Below are 14,831 nucleotides of genomic sequence, written 5' to 3' on the forward strand. Positions count from 1 at the left end.
CCTTAAAACTAATTGGGGATAAAATTTAGAGAGTATTAATACAATTAAACCTATAATTTATTCTTTAATAACTTAACCTCTCTCCGCCCCAATTAATTAGTGGTTCGAAGGTCCAACAATATCATTGCGTTCTGACAGTTATCACCTACCTTCCCCCTACTTTCAAACTGTTCACACAGAGTCAGCTGACTCATGGGAATTAGATTGGGGTTTCTCTCTGTCCATTAAATGTATAAGTTTGTCGCCATCTGGTTGTAAACAGGATGCTATGCTATTTCATATCTCTGCTGCAATTTTGTGAATACAGTGAATGGATTCGTCTGGTGATCTGCTAAGATTGCAAAGGTAAATCACTTTTAATTGAAAGGAAAACTAATGAAAAAAACTTAAAAACTTTGAGTTTTAACGATAAGGATAAAATAAAGGGTAAAGTAAATAGTACCAGGATTGACTTTTTAGTGTAAAAATGAGGTTTTTTTTTTTTAAATAAAAAGTGAACAGTACCAGTAATTTTTCGTTAAAATTCCTTTTATTGAAAGAGAACAAGTCACAATCATACAAACTTTGACTTCCTAACAAATATATATCCATGGTTTTGTTAATGACAATTAAAACATAACAAACATTTAACTGTAGTTAAGCATATCAAGATTTCTAATTTAGACCAAGATCAAGTTGAGGTCTTGCTCACAATAGCAATGGTCGGGTAAGGATCTTGTTCACAATTATAGTGGTTAGTGGCGAAGCCAGGAATTGACGGGGGGAGGGGCAAAGTTAAAAGATTGCAAGGTTCAAAAGAATAGCAACAACCAAATCCTTTTATATAGTAATGTCTTACATAATTTATCAATACAAACAAATTACAATTGTTGCCGGCGAGGTTTCATATCATGAAAACGTCGCATAATAGGCTCATTATCAATAAAAGCAAATACATCTATCTCAATGTAAACAAGCATGCTATCACTCAACCATTGATCTCCCATTTTGCTACGCAATGGTGTTTTCACAATCTTCATAGCAGAAAAAGCTCTCTCCACCGAAGCGGTTGCAACCGGTAACACCAAAACCAATGTAAGAAGCTTATACACTAACATATAACTTGCACACCTTCCGGTCTTCACTAACTCTTTTGCAAGATTACCAATTCCTCTTAATGATGAAAACTCACTATGCATCTTCATATCGTGAATGTAATTGTCAAGTTGAATTTGAAGATTTATGATGTTCATACGATCAAAATCTTGAGGATAAAGTTGGGCTAGACAAACAATTTTTACTTTGTCAAAAGATGCAAAATTATTCAGCAGACTCAAGCATGCCATACAAAGAAGCAATTCGGTGTTGACCTTATCGAAGCGATCATTCCATTCATTTAATTGTGTATCAAGGACTTGAAAATAAAGGTCCACACAATAGTAATGGAAGTTTGTGAGCCTTTGAGCTTTACGCCTTGATTTTCCGGGTACAAAATGCAAATCCTCCATGTTAGGAATAACAATATCATGCTCTTCACAAAACTTTTGTACATCATCAAGCAAGTCCCCAAAATCATCATCTCTCAAGAAGTGTAGTCTTTGCTTGCATACTTCCACTAACGCCATCGCATTCAGAATATCTTGATCTTTCTTTTGTAATGCTTATGATAACTCATTTGTAATTCCCAATATGAGTCTCATCGAAAAAAGGTGAAACACAAAATCAAAAGTTTGTATGTCATGGAATAACTTACTTGCTTCTCCAAAATTGTCTTGGTTGGTATCATCTTTAATCTATTCAAGCACCTCCACCACAGCTTCAAACATGACAATAATACTCACTATAGTACCATAATGTGAGTTCCAATGTGTATCACAAGGACGCATGAGACTACTTTCTTGATTTAACCCTCTACCCGTTTCAAGATCACCAATATCTTTCTTAATTTGTTCTAGTTGTTTCTCTCTAAATGCATCACGACGCTTACACAATGATCCAATAGTATTGATTAAGATACTAGCATTGTTGAAGAAAATGGTGACACCCTCAATTCCCTTTGCAACGGCTACAAAAGCTAGTTGAAGTTGGTGTGCAAAACAATGAACATGAAATGCTTGAAGATACTTGTTCAAAATCTTTGTTTTAAGGCCATTTAGCTCACATTTCATATTACTAGTTGGACATACTCAAATTTGTTGTAGCAAAGAATCTCTCGATAGCCTCTTCATGCGAGCTACTAGTTGTATAGGTGACATGTTGCACACCCAAAAACTTTTCAATTGCTTCTCCTTTTTTGTTCACATAACGCAATACCACCGTCATTTGCTGTTTAGTTGAAGAATCACCTGATCCATTAACCAAAAGAGAAAAAAAATGCACCTTCCATATCTTTAGTGATTGCATCTATAGTTTCAATGGCACAAGCATGGACAAGATCATTTTGAATATCGGAAGAAGTATACTTAAGATTCTTGGGAGCATTCTCAAACACAACTTTCCTAACTTGCTTATTATGCTTGGAAAGAAATTGTATAAGCTCCAAATAATTACCTCTATTGCTTGATTTAAACGATTCGTCATGCCACAAAAAGGCAAACTTTGTCCCAACAACCATCTTGTACACTCAAGTGAGGCATTCAATAAAGTATGATAATTAGTGCGAGCTTCATCGGTTTGCTTACTCACAAATGTTTCTTTTTGTGCCATCAAATCTCTAGCTCATACAGCTTTATAATGAAGACTTCCAACACCTTCTTTATGGACTCGAAGATTTTGGGGTCCTTTCTTCCAATTTGTAAACCCTTTCTCAGTGAAGACATCACTTCCAGTGCTACCCATTTGATCAAAATCACATTTGAAAATATAGCAATAACGGCAAAATGCAGCATTTTTTGATATACTATACTCCAACCACTTAAACTTATCAAACCAACTGATAATGAAACATCTTTTGTCACTAACTTTTCTTGGCATGATGTGGTCTTTAGGTTGACAATGATCATTTTGAAGATAATGTTTACGAATTGCTTCACGATAATTAGGTGGATAATCAAGCATTCAACGTCTACGTCCAGGGTCTGCAAGAAGATTAGCCAATATTTCATCCAACTCAGTGGCCTCACTTTGTTGTGACCTACTAGGAATATTCGAATGAGGACTTATTGGAATATTTGAAGTAGGAGGAGGACTACTCGGAATATTTGAATGAGAAGGACTACCCGAAATGTTTGAAGGAGGATTTAAGCATTGTTTTTTATAGTATCGTTCTATTACGTAACTGTAAAATGGAAAGAAAAAAAAAATCTTAGACTCTTAATCCTAGAGTAGACTATACTATAGTATGCATAATAATTAATCCAACCAACAATTCAATTAATCAATACCAATAAGCATACAAATTATTCGATAAATAAAAATTCAATTCAACTAATCATATGAATAATTGTATACATAATGCATTATGTAATAATTCAATTAATTAATCAATAATTGAGAATTCAAATTTTAATTTTTACCCTAAAAAATAATTTCATAATTTCATATCAATAATCAATAACCAATAACCATATTAGTGCATTGAGTGCTTTACTATATGATTCTATACCAATTAAACAAAATTCATTTTAAATACTTAATTAGGGTTAGGGATTATAAATTTAGGAATTAAAAAATTTACCTAAATAGTGGGTTTGATGGTTGGAAGCTGGGCCCTGGCGGTGCTGCTGAGTGCTGATTGGATTGATGCCAAGCGGTGCTGCTATGTTGAGTGCTGACTGGTTCCGTTTCGTTTTCTGCTTCAAAGGGGGGAGTAGCGGCTGCACTTTGTTGCTCTGATTGGAGGATGAAAAGGGACAAATGACACGGAGAGAGGAAACTGAGATATTGAATGAATGGGGGACATGTGGTCCCCCCCATATAATTTTTTTTTTCCTTCTTCTAACTTATCAAAACGGCACCGTTTCATTTTTTTTTTCTTTTTTTTTTTTAATTTTTTTTACCAGGACCAAAATGACGTCGTTTTGGCATGGTTGTTAAAAAAAAAAAAAAAAAGTCGTCTCTGTTGCGTGCAGAGCATAACCAGACAGACCACCGGAGACAAAGACCAGCAGCAACAGAACTAGTGGGTTTTTCGGGAGGGGAGGGCAAAACCAACGCTCCAGTCTTGTTTTTCCGGTTAGGACTGGCGGCCACCAGTCCTCGCTCTCACGTGGCTTCGCCACTGATAGTGGTCAAGTCTAGTCAGGTCAAGAGAAATTAATCCACTTTAATATCATTTTCGACAAAAGAAAAAAAAATTCCACTTTAATATCGTGCCAAGATTACAAAGTCGGACTAGCGTTCACTACTAATTACAATGATATTGTCCCAACTTTACCACTTGCACAGTCCAACAAGGTTCTTTGAATTAATTGGATAATATTACTATCAGTCGCACATGGACAACGATTGGCTGATGCTCTAAATAGTTTGAAGAAAATTCAGTTTTAACCAGAACCAAAAGAACCTTGACATACTAACAAATTCTTGAGGAAAAACAATAATATATTACAAAAAGGCTTTTTAGCCAAAATGATCCCTAAGATTAACATAACACATAAATTTGGTCCCTGAGATTTAAAATCAATAGAAGTGGTTCTTGAGATTGTCTATCATCCATTATTTTGGTCATTCCGTTAAAAAACTCTGTTAAGTGATCCCTGAGCTTTTTAATGGAAGGACTAAAATGATGGATGGTGAACAATCTCAGGGACCAAAGTTTTGTGTTATGCAAATCTCATGGCCCAAAATTATGTGTTACGCAAATCTCAATGACCAAAGTTATATGTTATACCCGCAACTTAACGGAGTTTTTTAACGGAATGACCAAAATAATGAATGGTAGACAATCTCATGGACCACTTCTATTGATTTTAAATCTCAAGGATCATTTTGACTAAAAAAAACCTTACAAAAATGTAATCCATTAGTTCAAAGAGACATTGGTTCTCCTCATCTCGTGCTCAGAAGCCAGAAGGAGCCCTTCCGATTTCCAAGTATTATCCTAGTTCTATGTGCAATTTCTTCATTATTTGAAGCACATGAAATGTTCCCTTATGTTGTTGTATTCTTCCTAATCAAGAGTGCATGCAGCTGTACAAGAATACAAATGGAGAATGCGAATATCACAGTTTTATTTTTTAAACAATTGATAAGTTGTTCAAAAAATAATAATAGTACAATCATTGTTCATATATATAACTCAACTTATTAGGTAAATTACCAACTAGCTTCTTCGTTTTATTTCATTTTTAGTTTTTCAGAAAACTATCGAACAAGACTATGATCAGAAGAAATCGTGTATGCTTGTGAGTGATTGACTGTAATATAATTCAAATTATTATTTACTTTCTTTCAGAAAAAAGACTGAAATCAAAACAGAAAAGTGTTATTTGCCCTTTTTCCTTATCCTAAAACTTTATTTTATCGTATCATTAATTCCCACGGCACAAGGTATATATTGATTTCTAGAAATCGTGTACCCTTGTATGAGCGTGTTGGGGCTTGGAATCTGGGATTTGGGCCGAGAAGAAATAAACCAAGAAATGAGGGATGTGAGCCTCGATCCAATAATGAATATTTAGTCCATGTAACATTTCTAAGCCAGAAATGGAATGCCAACAAACCGAGTCCTAGTGAAATTGGTATTGCTAAACGGTTGGATTTAGGTATTGCTCGGTCGAGTCTTGGATGAATTATAATTGCTAAAAAAAAGGATGAGTTTTGATAAGATTCGAGTCATTCCAAGAATTAAAACCTGTGATCGATCATATGAGAAGTAAATTAATACGTAAGATGACTAGGTTCAAAGTCCTAATTCAAGTCAAAGAGGCCGCAACTTGATAAAGATAGAGTTTCGGTACGAAAGGGGTCTAATGGGATAATGTCAAGGATATCCAGGTACGTGTTGAAGAGTCACAGTCCAAATGAGATTCTACTTCGGCAGACATGGTCACGTAGACGGGACTTTCAACACAACACACAAACAAATGCTCTTCGTGAAACCTTCGCTCTATGTGAAACCTTCTCATATCCTGAGAAAAACAATAATTGCTTCACTAACCCCTCTGTCAGCACACATTCAGTTATGTTGAACATCAATAGGTTGACAAACTAGTGCCATACTCAGTTCGGTTGAATATCACTGGAGTCATAGAATCAAGAACTCTTAGTTGGGCAAGAGTCCTTGACTCTCTCGCCAAACGAGGTCACTTCATTAGTTTTCTCGTCAAAGTGAGGTGTTACTTAGATTACTTAGTGTTCGACACATGGAAAGTCGAACTATTATTGAACGTCATAGGCAAAGGCATAACCTTGTCTCCATGTTCGTAGAACCCTAGGCTGAGTGTGTGTCTTCATCGGTTGTAGTTGCTCGGTGCAGAAGTAAGGAAACACGTTTCATCACTGCACCACCACATTCATTACATTCGCCCGACCAAGCTCGGTAAGGAGTTGACATGCCCGCATTAGCAATACCACATAAGAAAGTATTTATGTGCTTAGTTGGTTTTCTAATTTCTAGAGTCAACAGAGCTATTGACTCTAGTATAATTCAAATTATTTAAGCTCTTTTAAAAAAATTGAAAACAAACGGAGATGTGTTATTTTTGGTACTATTATCCTAATCCTTTCTTTTATCACATGATTCCCACACCACATGATTTGTACGTACGCATGTGAACCAACCCGTCCCTAGCTAGCTATCTCGTTTTTGTTTTTATTTCATTGGTTGTGCTAGGCACTTGAGGAACATGGTTTATTTGGTTGTAGATTCATGCTCCCACTGCCCGAATACTTATAAACATAACTTGTGGCCAAATGTGACTTGAATTTTTTCAACAACAAAGCCTTACTATTAAGTGGAGTCGGCAATATGAATCCTAAAAGATCACTGCGTCTTGTGCCATATCTTTCGTTAGGTCCAAATAGTTCAAGTCTTTTTTTAAAGTCTTTTAAAGTTTTTTTTCTACCGTTTTAGCCTTGAACCTCTATTTCGTAATCAAATCTTCTAAAAAAATATATTAAAAAAAAAAAAAATTGAGGTGCATGGACAACCAACATTAACATTATCAAGTTTTGGACAAGGATTGTCTGCCCTCCCACTTTCGGTGCCCTCCCGTATCCTTATGTTTGTGTGGTCATGGTTAAGACACGTCAACATTTTATATTACTATTCATTTTTATTTTATTATCTCTATAAAAAAATAATATAAAATATTAACGTTGCTAAACCGTGATCATATAAAACAAGAAGGCATGAAAAGACATCAAAAATAAAAAGGCAAACAATCCTTGTCCTCAAGTTTTTAGTGAATGTGACAGTCTCCAAACCACAAGGATTTTAATTGGAATAGCCGCGAAGGACACGAACATCATGGGGTGTGGCTTCAGGGGTGCAGGTGTGGGGGCCGGTATGTACAATTATAAATATGTGGTCTTTTATTAAGAAATGTTTGAGTGTAAGTTCCAAATACAGCAAGGAAACTCCAACCAGTCCCCAACATATTGAGCCGTTAGTAGGGACCCCCACTCTTCTTGGCATGGCCTCTATCCTAACTTTTTCTTATTAATAGGGTTCTAAGGGTTTTATTGACTGACTGATATTTTGTGATAAGATGTTGACAATTCTTACCACCCTACTTGAAATTTGATGTACTTCGGAGTTCAGTAATTTTACTTGTAAGTAAAAAAATTTATATTTAAATTTTCTGATATTAAAACATGAGTACATTCTTCAAAATTATATAAAATAAAAAAATAAAAAAATAAAAAAAAAAACCAAGATTAATAACATTATTAAATTTTTTCCATTAAACTTGACATGGATACATTTTAAAATCAAAGAAAAAAGAATGTACCCATATAAGTTTAAAAATGGATTATAAAAAAATTGTACATTTTACATATAACAAATTGGTATATTTAAGAATGGGTACATATAATTAGCATGGGTACATTTAGCAAAATAAAAAGTACAAATAAAAAATATATATGGGTACAAATACAAATAAACTTTAAAAAATATGGGCACAAAAAGAAATTAATATATGGGTACAAATTAAAAAAGAGTTACAAATTAAAAATGGGTACAAACTAAAACTAAAAATATATGATAAAAAATTTAGTCATAAATATAAATATACTAATTGTAACATTTTTAACATTAAATGAATATATTTAGAAAAAAAAAATATTTTATTATTGAAATAATTAATGATGTTATTAATACCCAAGGATTTTGATAAAAAAAATTGAAAATGAATAGGATTTTAATCAATGGAGTAGCAAAAGGAAGGATGAGAACCTAATTTCTCCTATTTTTAATCCCACAAATTATGGTTTTTTTAATTTAAAATCTCATTTATATAAACAACTAAAATTTCTAATTTTTAATTTAAAAAATATAGTAACGTACATAGAAATAAATTATCACATTAATTTTAGGGATCTTGATCAAAAACTAAAAATCAACAAGGTTTTAATTAAAAAATATTCATAACTAAGGACTGCATCTAAAGTCTCCCTATAATATAAGATAACATTCTCTTAATACACGAGATTACCTCAAAATGTATTTGGTTAATCACCAAACGCTCATCCCTCATAAAAATATAAAGATAAATTACACAATGGAGAAGTACATATATTGCGTCTCATGCTTAATCAAGTATTGTAATCCATTTACACTATGTTTGGATAAAGATATTTAAGATTACTAAGGAATTTTAAAATGACGGAAATTGAAATGACAGGATTTTATTTTCTATAATTTGTGAATTTTCTTGTTTGGTTAACCTAAAAGAACAATGGAATTGAATATATAATTTGTTATTTTTAAACTTTCAATCATAGAAATTGGAAAATGACACCTATTTACATGGAATTTAAAATTGGGAATTGGATGTCCTAAATTCCAAGTTCTTTTTCCATGCAGAAATTTTAAATTTCTATGTTTATGAATCCAAATAAGGGAATTGATGCCTGTATTTATAAATTCTGACTTTTATCTAAATTCCAAGTTTATTTTTCTCATTCAAACATAGTGTTAGTTATTAATCAAAGTACTAATTGACTAACTCTTATTGTGATGATATTTTGAATTCGAATGCAAAGTAGAACATCTTAGCTAAGTCCAAATTCGTTAGTTAGCATATGTTTAAACCAAAAACCTCGAAGCAACATACAATCGAAGCAAAAACTCTCTTTAATGCAAGTTCCTATCATTTTTCTTTTTCTTTCTTTTTTAATGGTGAAAGATGACCCAAATTTCAAGTTTTAAACGGATAATTAAATGAGTAGATTCTTGTTTTGATTTCATTCCTTAGTCAATTGAATCATAATTTAAACACAAGTAATTAAGAGTTGATTGCGTTGATTAGAAAAAGAAAGAAAAAGGAGCGGAGGAAGGAGGATTGAGCAGAGAATGTGCAAGAGAACATTCCAGCAGGGACGCAGAGAGAGAGAGAGAGAGAGAGAGAGAGAGAGAGAGAGAGGTAGACAAATTAAGTAAAAATACTGAGAACCTAGTCAACATTGTGGGCCGCTTATCTTACACATGCACAACCCTGATTGAAGGCAATTCGGTCACATGCCCACCACATCATCCTCTTCTTTTTTTTAATCCAAAAGCATAAAAATCCCATCAGACTAAATTTTTGAAGAGTACTGTTAGAATGAAGAAATCTATAAATTAAATTAGCAAACTAAATTAAATGTCACCAATAGAAAATAAACCTATTTATCAACGATTAAATAATAATCCAATCACCAACTTTCATGTTATTTAATTTTCAAAATTTACTCTATAGATTTAGTCTTCCTAACATTACTTTTTTTTGAGTAACTGAAACACGTGACATGTTATATTTACATGAATAAATATACAATCACAATGGGGTAACTCTATAGTTGGGAATGAATTTCAGACTCGTATTTCACACGATACGTCTTAGATTCTATTCCTGATGCTGGTGAATCATATAATTGTAGCCAGAGAAAGATTGCAATACATTTGTGAGTCTTCCTAACCCCCGAAAAAATGAATTGCCGTGATAAAAGAAATACCAACTTTTTAAGAGAAAACACGAATAAATGTACATCATCAATATAAATTTTTTTTTTTTTTTAACAAGCAATATTTTCTACACTAAGGGGAGAATGTGGGTTTGGCCTCATAATATGCTATCGATAATATGGTTCAAATTTAGCGAGAATCGAACTTAAGATTTATCACTTTAAAGTAAAAAAAAATATCACTAAACCGTAATACTAAATAATCATAATCAATTTAATATAAGTAAAATAATTTCACTCCTTGTCAGTAATAAAAGAAATACCCACTCGCATGTCCTATACTCCTGTCCTAGTCTTCTTTACTTGTATCCTTCATTTCCATTGTTCTTTTTACTCAGTTTTTCCCTCTCACAACATTTATAAAACAAATTAAAGCTTCCATTGATTCTTCCCAAAATCCCACCGCCACCGTCCCATTTTTTATTAGTTTGACAACTTTTTGAGCTTCTTTCATCTTCTTTAAGACTGCCCAAAAATCCATAAAAGCCCAGAATCTTTGACACTTTTTCTTCTTTGCTAAATTCAAGGCTGACAGTTTGAAAATATTTACCTAAAAAGAAAATCTTGACACCATCATTGTCATCCTTGTACTTCCATCAACTTTTTCAACCCCTTAAATTTTTCATTATTTTTCTTGCTCCTCCAATCCAATCTCTCCATTCACTCCCCAAATCTTCAAGATCTCCCAATTGGGTCTCCATCATTTGCTCCAAAGGATTCACCCACTCCCCATTTTCTCTGCACTCTGTTCGTTTTTCTATGTCTTGGAAAAACCACCAGCACTGCCACAGCTTGGTCGTGGACAGGCAATGCAAGATCAGGAAGCGCGGCGGCGGCTCGTCTTCCTCTTCGTCTTCCTTGGTCCGTAGGTACAGACTGAAGAGGGCAATCCTGGTCGGAAAGCGAGGCGGTTCCAGCACGCCAGTCCCCACTTGGAAGACTCTGAGCGCCGCGGCGGCTGTGGAGGGATCACCTTGTACGGCGACGATGGTGGCAAATGGGGATGAGGATGATGAGAAGATGGCAAAGCTGCAGCAGCGGAGACCGGCTTCGGAACACGATGGCCGCGGCGGCGGTAAAGGGAAGGAACTGGTGTCGGTTTCGGCGAGAAAGCTGGCGGCGACTTTGTGGGAAATGAATGAACAAGAACAAGTTCCCTTGAGAAAGAAGGATTCCAAAGTTGCTCAAGTTCCTTCCTTAGCCGGTTCCTTGCCGCCAAAGTCATCAGATCCATCCTCTACTCCTATTTATGAGGTAAGGATTATTTTATTTATTTATTTACTTTTTCTTTTCATATTGTCTTTATATATTCAATGAAAATGCAAAAAAAGAGAACCAAAAAAATTGCAGAAAAGAAAATGAGTTGGAAAATTCACTTTGTTTATCGAGCTTCTTGTGTTTACATATTAGATAGTAACACAAATCCAAATTGTTCATTTTTTTTGTTAGCATTATTCAATGGCAAATGAATTTGGCAAACATTTTTTTTCTTGGCTTATTCAATATGAATGTCATAAATTAGATAAATCTATTTATTTTTTTTAGAAACTGGTATTATCATTCAAAAAGTCTCATTGTACACTACTTTTTAGTCTATTTTTCTTTCTGATTATAAAAAATTTAAAACGCAAAATAAATTTTTTAGAGTGCCAACAATTCCCTTCTTTTTTATACAAGCTATACTCTATATTAATTTATGCTAAGGAGATAGAAAGTTGAAAATAAAACCTTAATCACCAAGTCGAAGAGATTTGTATTTTGTGATATATACTGTTATTATATAGAATGGAAGTGTAAGTTTCTTGTTTATTAATTCGAGTTTGAAAGTAATATTGCTTGTTGTTGGGAATTGTGCAGAGAAAAAATGAAAGTGGGGATGGTGGACGCCAGAGAGGATTGTCGGTCGTTTCTCAGAAACATTGTTTGAATGATTACCAAATGGGAGGCTTCGAGAGACCTACAAGTGCCAGTTTAACTGAGGTAAAAGTTCAACAGCATTTCAATCTCAATGTGTATATATATTTCATTGATAAAACAGAAGAGAGGTACATGTTTTCCGGAATTTATTTTTACAGTTTGTGTGGAAGGGGTGAATTTTTTTTTAAAAAAATGACAAGAAGATACAGTGATTCAAATAAAGTTTGTCCCCATAGAATGGAGCATAAATACAAATCTAGTTTTCTGCCTTGTCATTTTCAATGAATAGGATTTAAATTTTTGTATTTGAAAAAGTTGATCCAGTTCATCACTTTCGTGTTTAAAAATTGCACAATTGGCTAGAATCATCATTTTTCGACATTTGGGTGTGGAAATGACTAATTAGCTGTGTCGAACATCGTTCGTCATACCAAATGTCAAAAAATGACCAATCATGTTAATTGCCCTTAAAAATTAGCTCTTCAATTTAAATAATTAATCTAATGCATTTGCTTTAATGGTCAACTAGAATGTTTGTTGCTTAATAAATGATGTGTCATCAATAGAAAATAAGTGCGTTAATCGACACTTATTTAATAAAACAACCACATCGTTTGGTTTACACAATTTGGTTTAAAATTTTAGTTTTCCTAGCATTACTTCAAAAAGAATGTTTGTTATACTTAACAAAAATTCTACCATGCTTTGAAGTCTCATACTCCGGAACACCATAAAAAATCCCATTGCTTAAAGTACGCACTCCTGCGCCCGAGAATTCGAGTTCGCTTCCTTATTCCCTGATATCGCTTGTATCAAAAAGAATTTGTTACTTCAATCTTTGAGTGGACATGTTGATTGCATTAGGCTGCAAGGTTTTCAAGAGTGAATTTCTAGGATGATGAATGAGTAGACATGTTGATTGAATTTCACAATGTGCAGGTCAAATATCAATCCTGTGGGAAACCTGATCGAAAATGCATACACGGATTTAAGACCGGTTTGAAGGATGTCAGTAGTGGCCTTTCTACATCTAAAGAGCTTGTGAAAGTTCTTGCTCGCGTTTCGGGTCTTAAAGAGCAGCATTCTTTGACTACAACCCTACTCTCAGCCTTACGAGTTGAGCTTGATCGAGCACGTGTCCAGGTTCATCAAATGATCCGAGAACAGAGGTCTAACTGCGACGAAATTGAGTATCTCATGAAGAAGTTCGCAGAAGAAAAGACGGCCTGGAAAAGTAAGGAGCGAGAGAGGATACGTGCTGCAATAGCGTGCATGGCAGAAGAACTTGAGGTGGAGAAGAAGCTAAGAAGACAAACAGAAAGGTTGAACAAGAAGCTAGGGAAAGAACTTGCAGATAAAGAGGCAGCTCTGTCGAAGGCCACGAAAGAGCTCGAGAGGGAGAAGAGGGCAAAAGAGATTTTTGAACAAGTTTGTGATGAGTTAGCCACAGGTCTTGGGGAGGACAGAGCACAAGTCGAAGAGCTAAAGAAAGAATCAGAGAAAGTCCGTGAAGAAGTGGAGAAGGAGAGGCAAATGCTACAGCTAGCCGATGTGTTGCGCGAGGAGAGAGTCCAGATGAAGCTTTCTGAAGCCAAATATCATTTTGAGGAGAAAAATGCCGTTGTGGAACAGCTAAAGAATGAACTAGAGGCTCATTTGAGATCCAAAACGCGCGAAGGTAGTCACAGTTCTCCAGATTTCAGTAAAATCAAGGAACTCGAGGCTTATTTAAAGAAGATAAATTTTGGATCATTTCAGAACTCGAAGATAGAAGGGAATGAAATGGAAGTTTCTGCGTACAGAGTGGAATGTGAAGACGATTCAAAACGGACTTCAGTTGATAGCGATCTTCATTCCATCGAGCTAAGCATGGACAATAACAACAAGAGCTACAAATGGAGTTACAGTTGTGGAGATGATACTGAAGATGATTCAAAGCGGACTTCGGTTGATAAACAATTCAAAGGGAGAAGATCGCTCTCTGAAAAAATACAATGGGAAAGCATATGCTTAAACAAAAATTCCAGCGGTATCGATTGGGAGTTTGGCGTAAAATCTCAATGGCAGTCAGACGGGCGGCTTATAGAAATATCAGAGCTTGTTCCTCTAACTCAAACCCCAGAACATGAAACCGAAACAAAGAAAAATGGTTCTGTTAAGGGTCTCGCAGACCATAGGTTATCGAATTCAAAAGTGGTTCCGATCCATAGCCTAGCCAGTGCAACTTGTCAGTTCCAATCCTTTCCGACGAAGGATCCAGGAAACGAAGTATGCGGAAGTTAGACGGATGGGCCACAAGGATGGTTCGAAGCTTCAACTAGCAGGAAGAAAAGACCAATGCCGGGATCAAGAGAATATCGACGTTTTCATTTTACTTCCTCCCCGCAACGCATTGCTTTGCTTGTGTTTTCAAATCTTGCCACTAAAATTGTTTGCATCGATCATGTTCGATATTACAGATAGAACAAATGTATATACACTTTTACACATTGCTTTGTATGGAACCAAATATAATTTGTTTTGAGTTCTGAGAAATGTACATCATTTGCTGCATGGTTTCTTCTTGATCCTTGGGGATAGCGAACGTTACGAACCTCGCCAAGTCGACAGTGACTTGGTTGGCGAAATTCTTGACGTCCAAGGCAAGGCGCTCACCATTTTTGCATTAGCCGCACTTGGACAACACGATAGCTTGCATTTTTATGATTGTAGAACAATGCCGGATACAATGCCTGAAGCATTGTGGAGAATGCATTTCAAGGGTAGAGCGAAGAACCGTGACTACTTAAGTAGGTCTGCGGTCGCATTCGGAATCAACATAACAA

General features: G+C 34.9%; 2 protein-coding genes across 2 annotated transcripts; one reads left to right on the forward strand and one right to left on the reverse strand.

Moving 5' to 3' along the window:
* Window positions 1–860: 860 nt before the first annotated feature.
* LOC137714382 (uncharacterized) lies at window positions 861–1,604 on the reverse strand. Its single transcript, XM_068453614.1, has one exon. It carries the CDS (start codon window positions 1,602–1,604, stop codon window positions 861–863), a length of 744 nt encoding a protein of 247 aa, XP_068309715.1.
* Window positions 1,605–10,453: 8,849 nt separating this feature from the next.
* Window positions 10,454–14,536, forward strand: LOC137714171 (uncharacterized protein At5g41620). Its single transcript, XM_068453449.1, has 3 exons — window positions 10,454–11,343; window positions 11,947–12,069; window positions 12,946–14,536. Exons 1-3 carry the CDS (start codon window positions 10,849–10,851, stop codon window positions 14,287–14,289), a joined length of 1,962 nt encoding a protein of 653 aa, XP_068309550.1. The 5' UTR covers window positions 10,454–10,848; the 3' UTR covers window positions 14,290–14,536.
* The last annotated feature ends 295 nt before the right edge of the window (window positions 14,537–14,831 follow it).

The sequence above is a fragment of the Pyrus communis genome, chromosome 14 (assembly GCF_963583255.1).
Source record: "Pyrus communis chromosome 14, drPyrComm1.1, whole genome shotgun sequence".
In the NCBI taxonomy this organism is placed as follows: domain Eukaryota; kingdom Viridiplantae; phylum Streptophyta; class Magnoliopsida; order Rosales; family Rosaceae; genus Pyrus; species Pyrus communis.

Coding starts and splice junctions, on each gene's coding strand:
- LOC137714382 (XM_068453614.1), bottom strand. CDS start 1,604: ATGGCGTTAGTGGAAGTATGCAAGCAAAGACTACACTTCTTGAGAGAT.
- LOC137714171 (XM_068453449.1), top strand. CDS start 10,849: ATGTCTTGGAAAAACCACCAGCACTGCCACAGCTTGGTCGTGGACAGG. Junction 11,344..11,946: donor CCTCTACTCCTATTTATGAG/GTAAGGATTATT, acceptor GGAATTGTGCAG/AGAAAAAATGAAAGTGGGGA. Junction 12,070..12,945: donor CAAGTGCCAGTTTAACTGAG/GTAAAAGTTCAA, acceptor CACAATGTGCAG/GTCAAATATCAATCCTGTGG.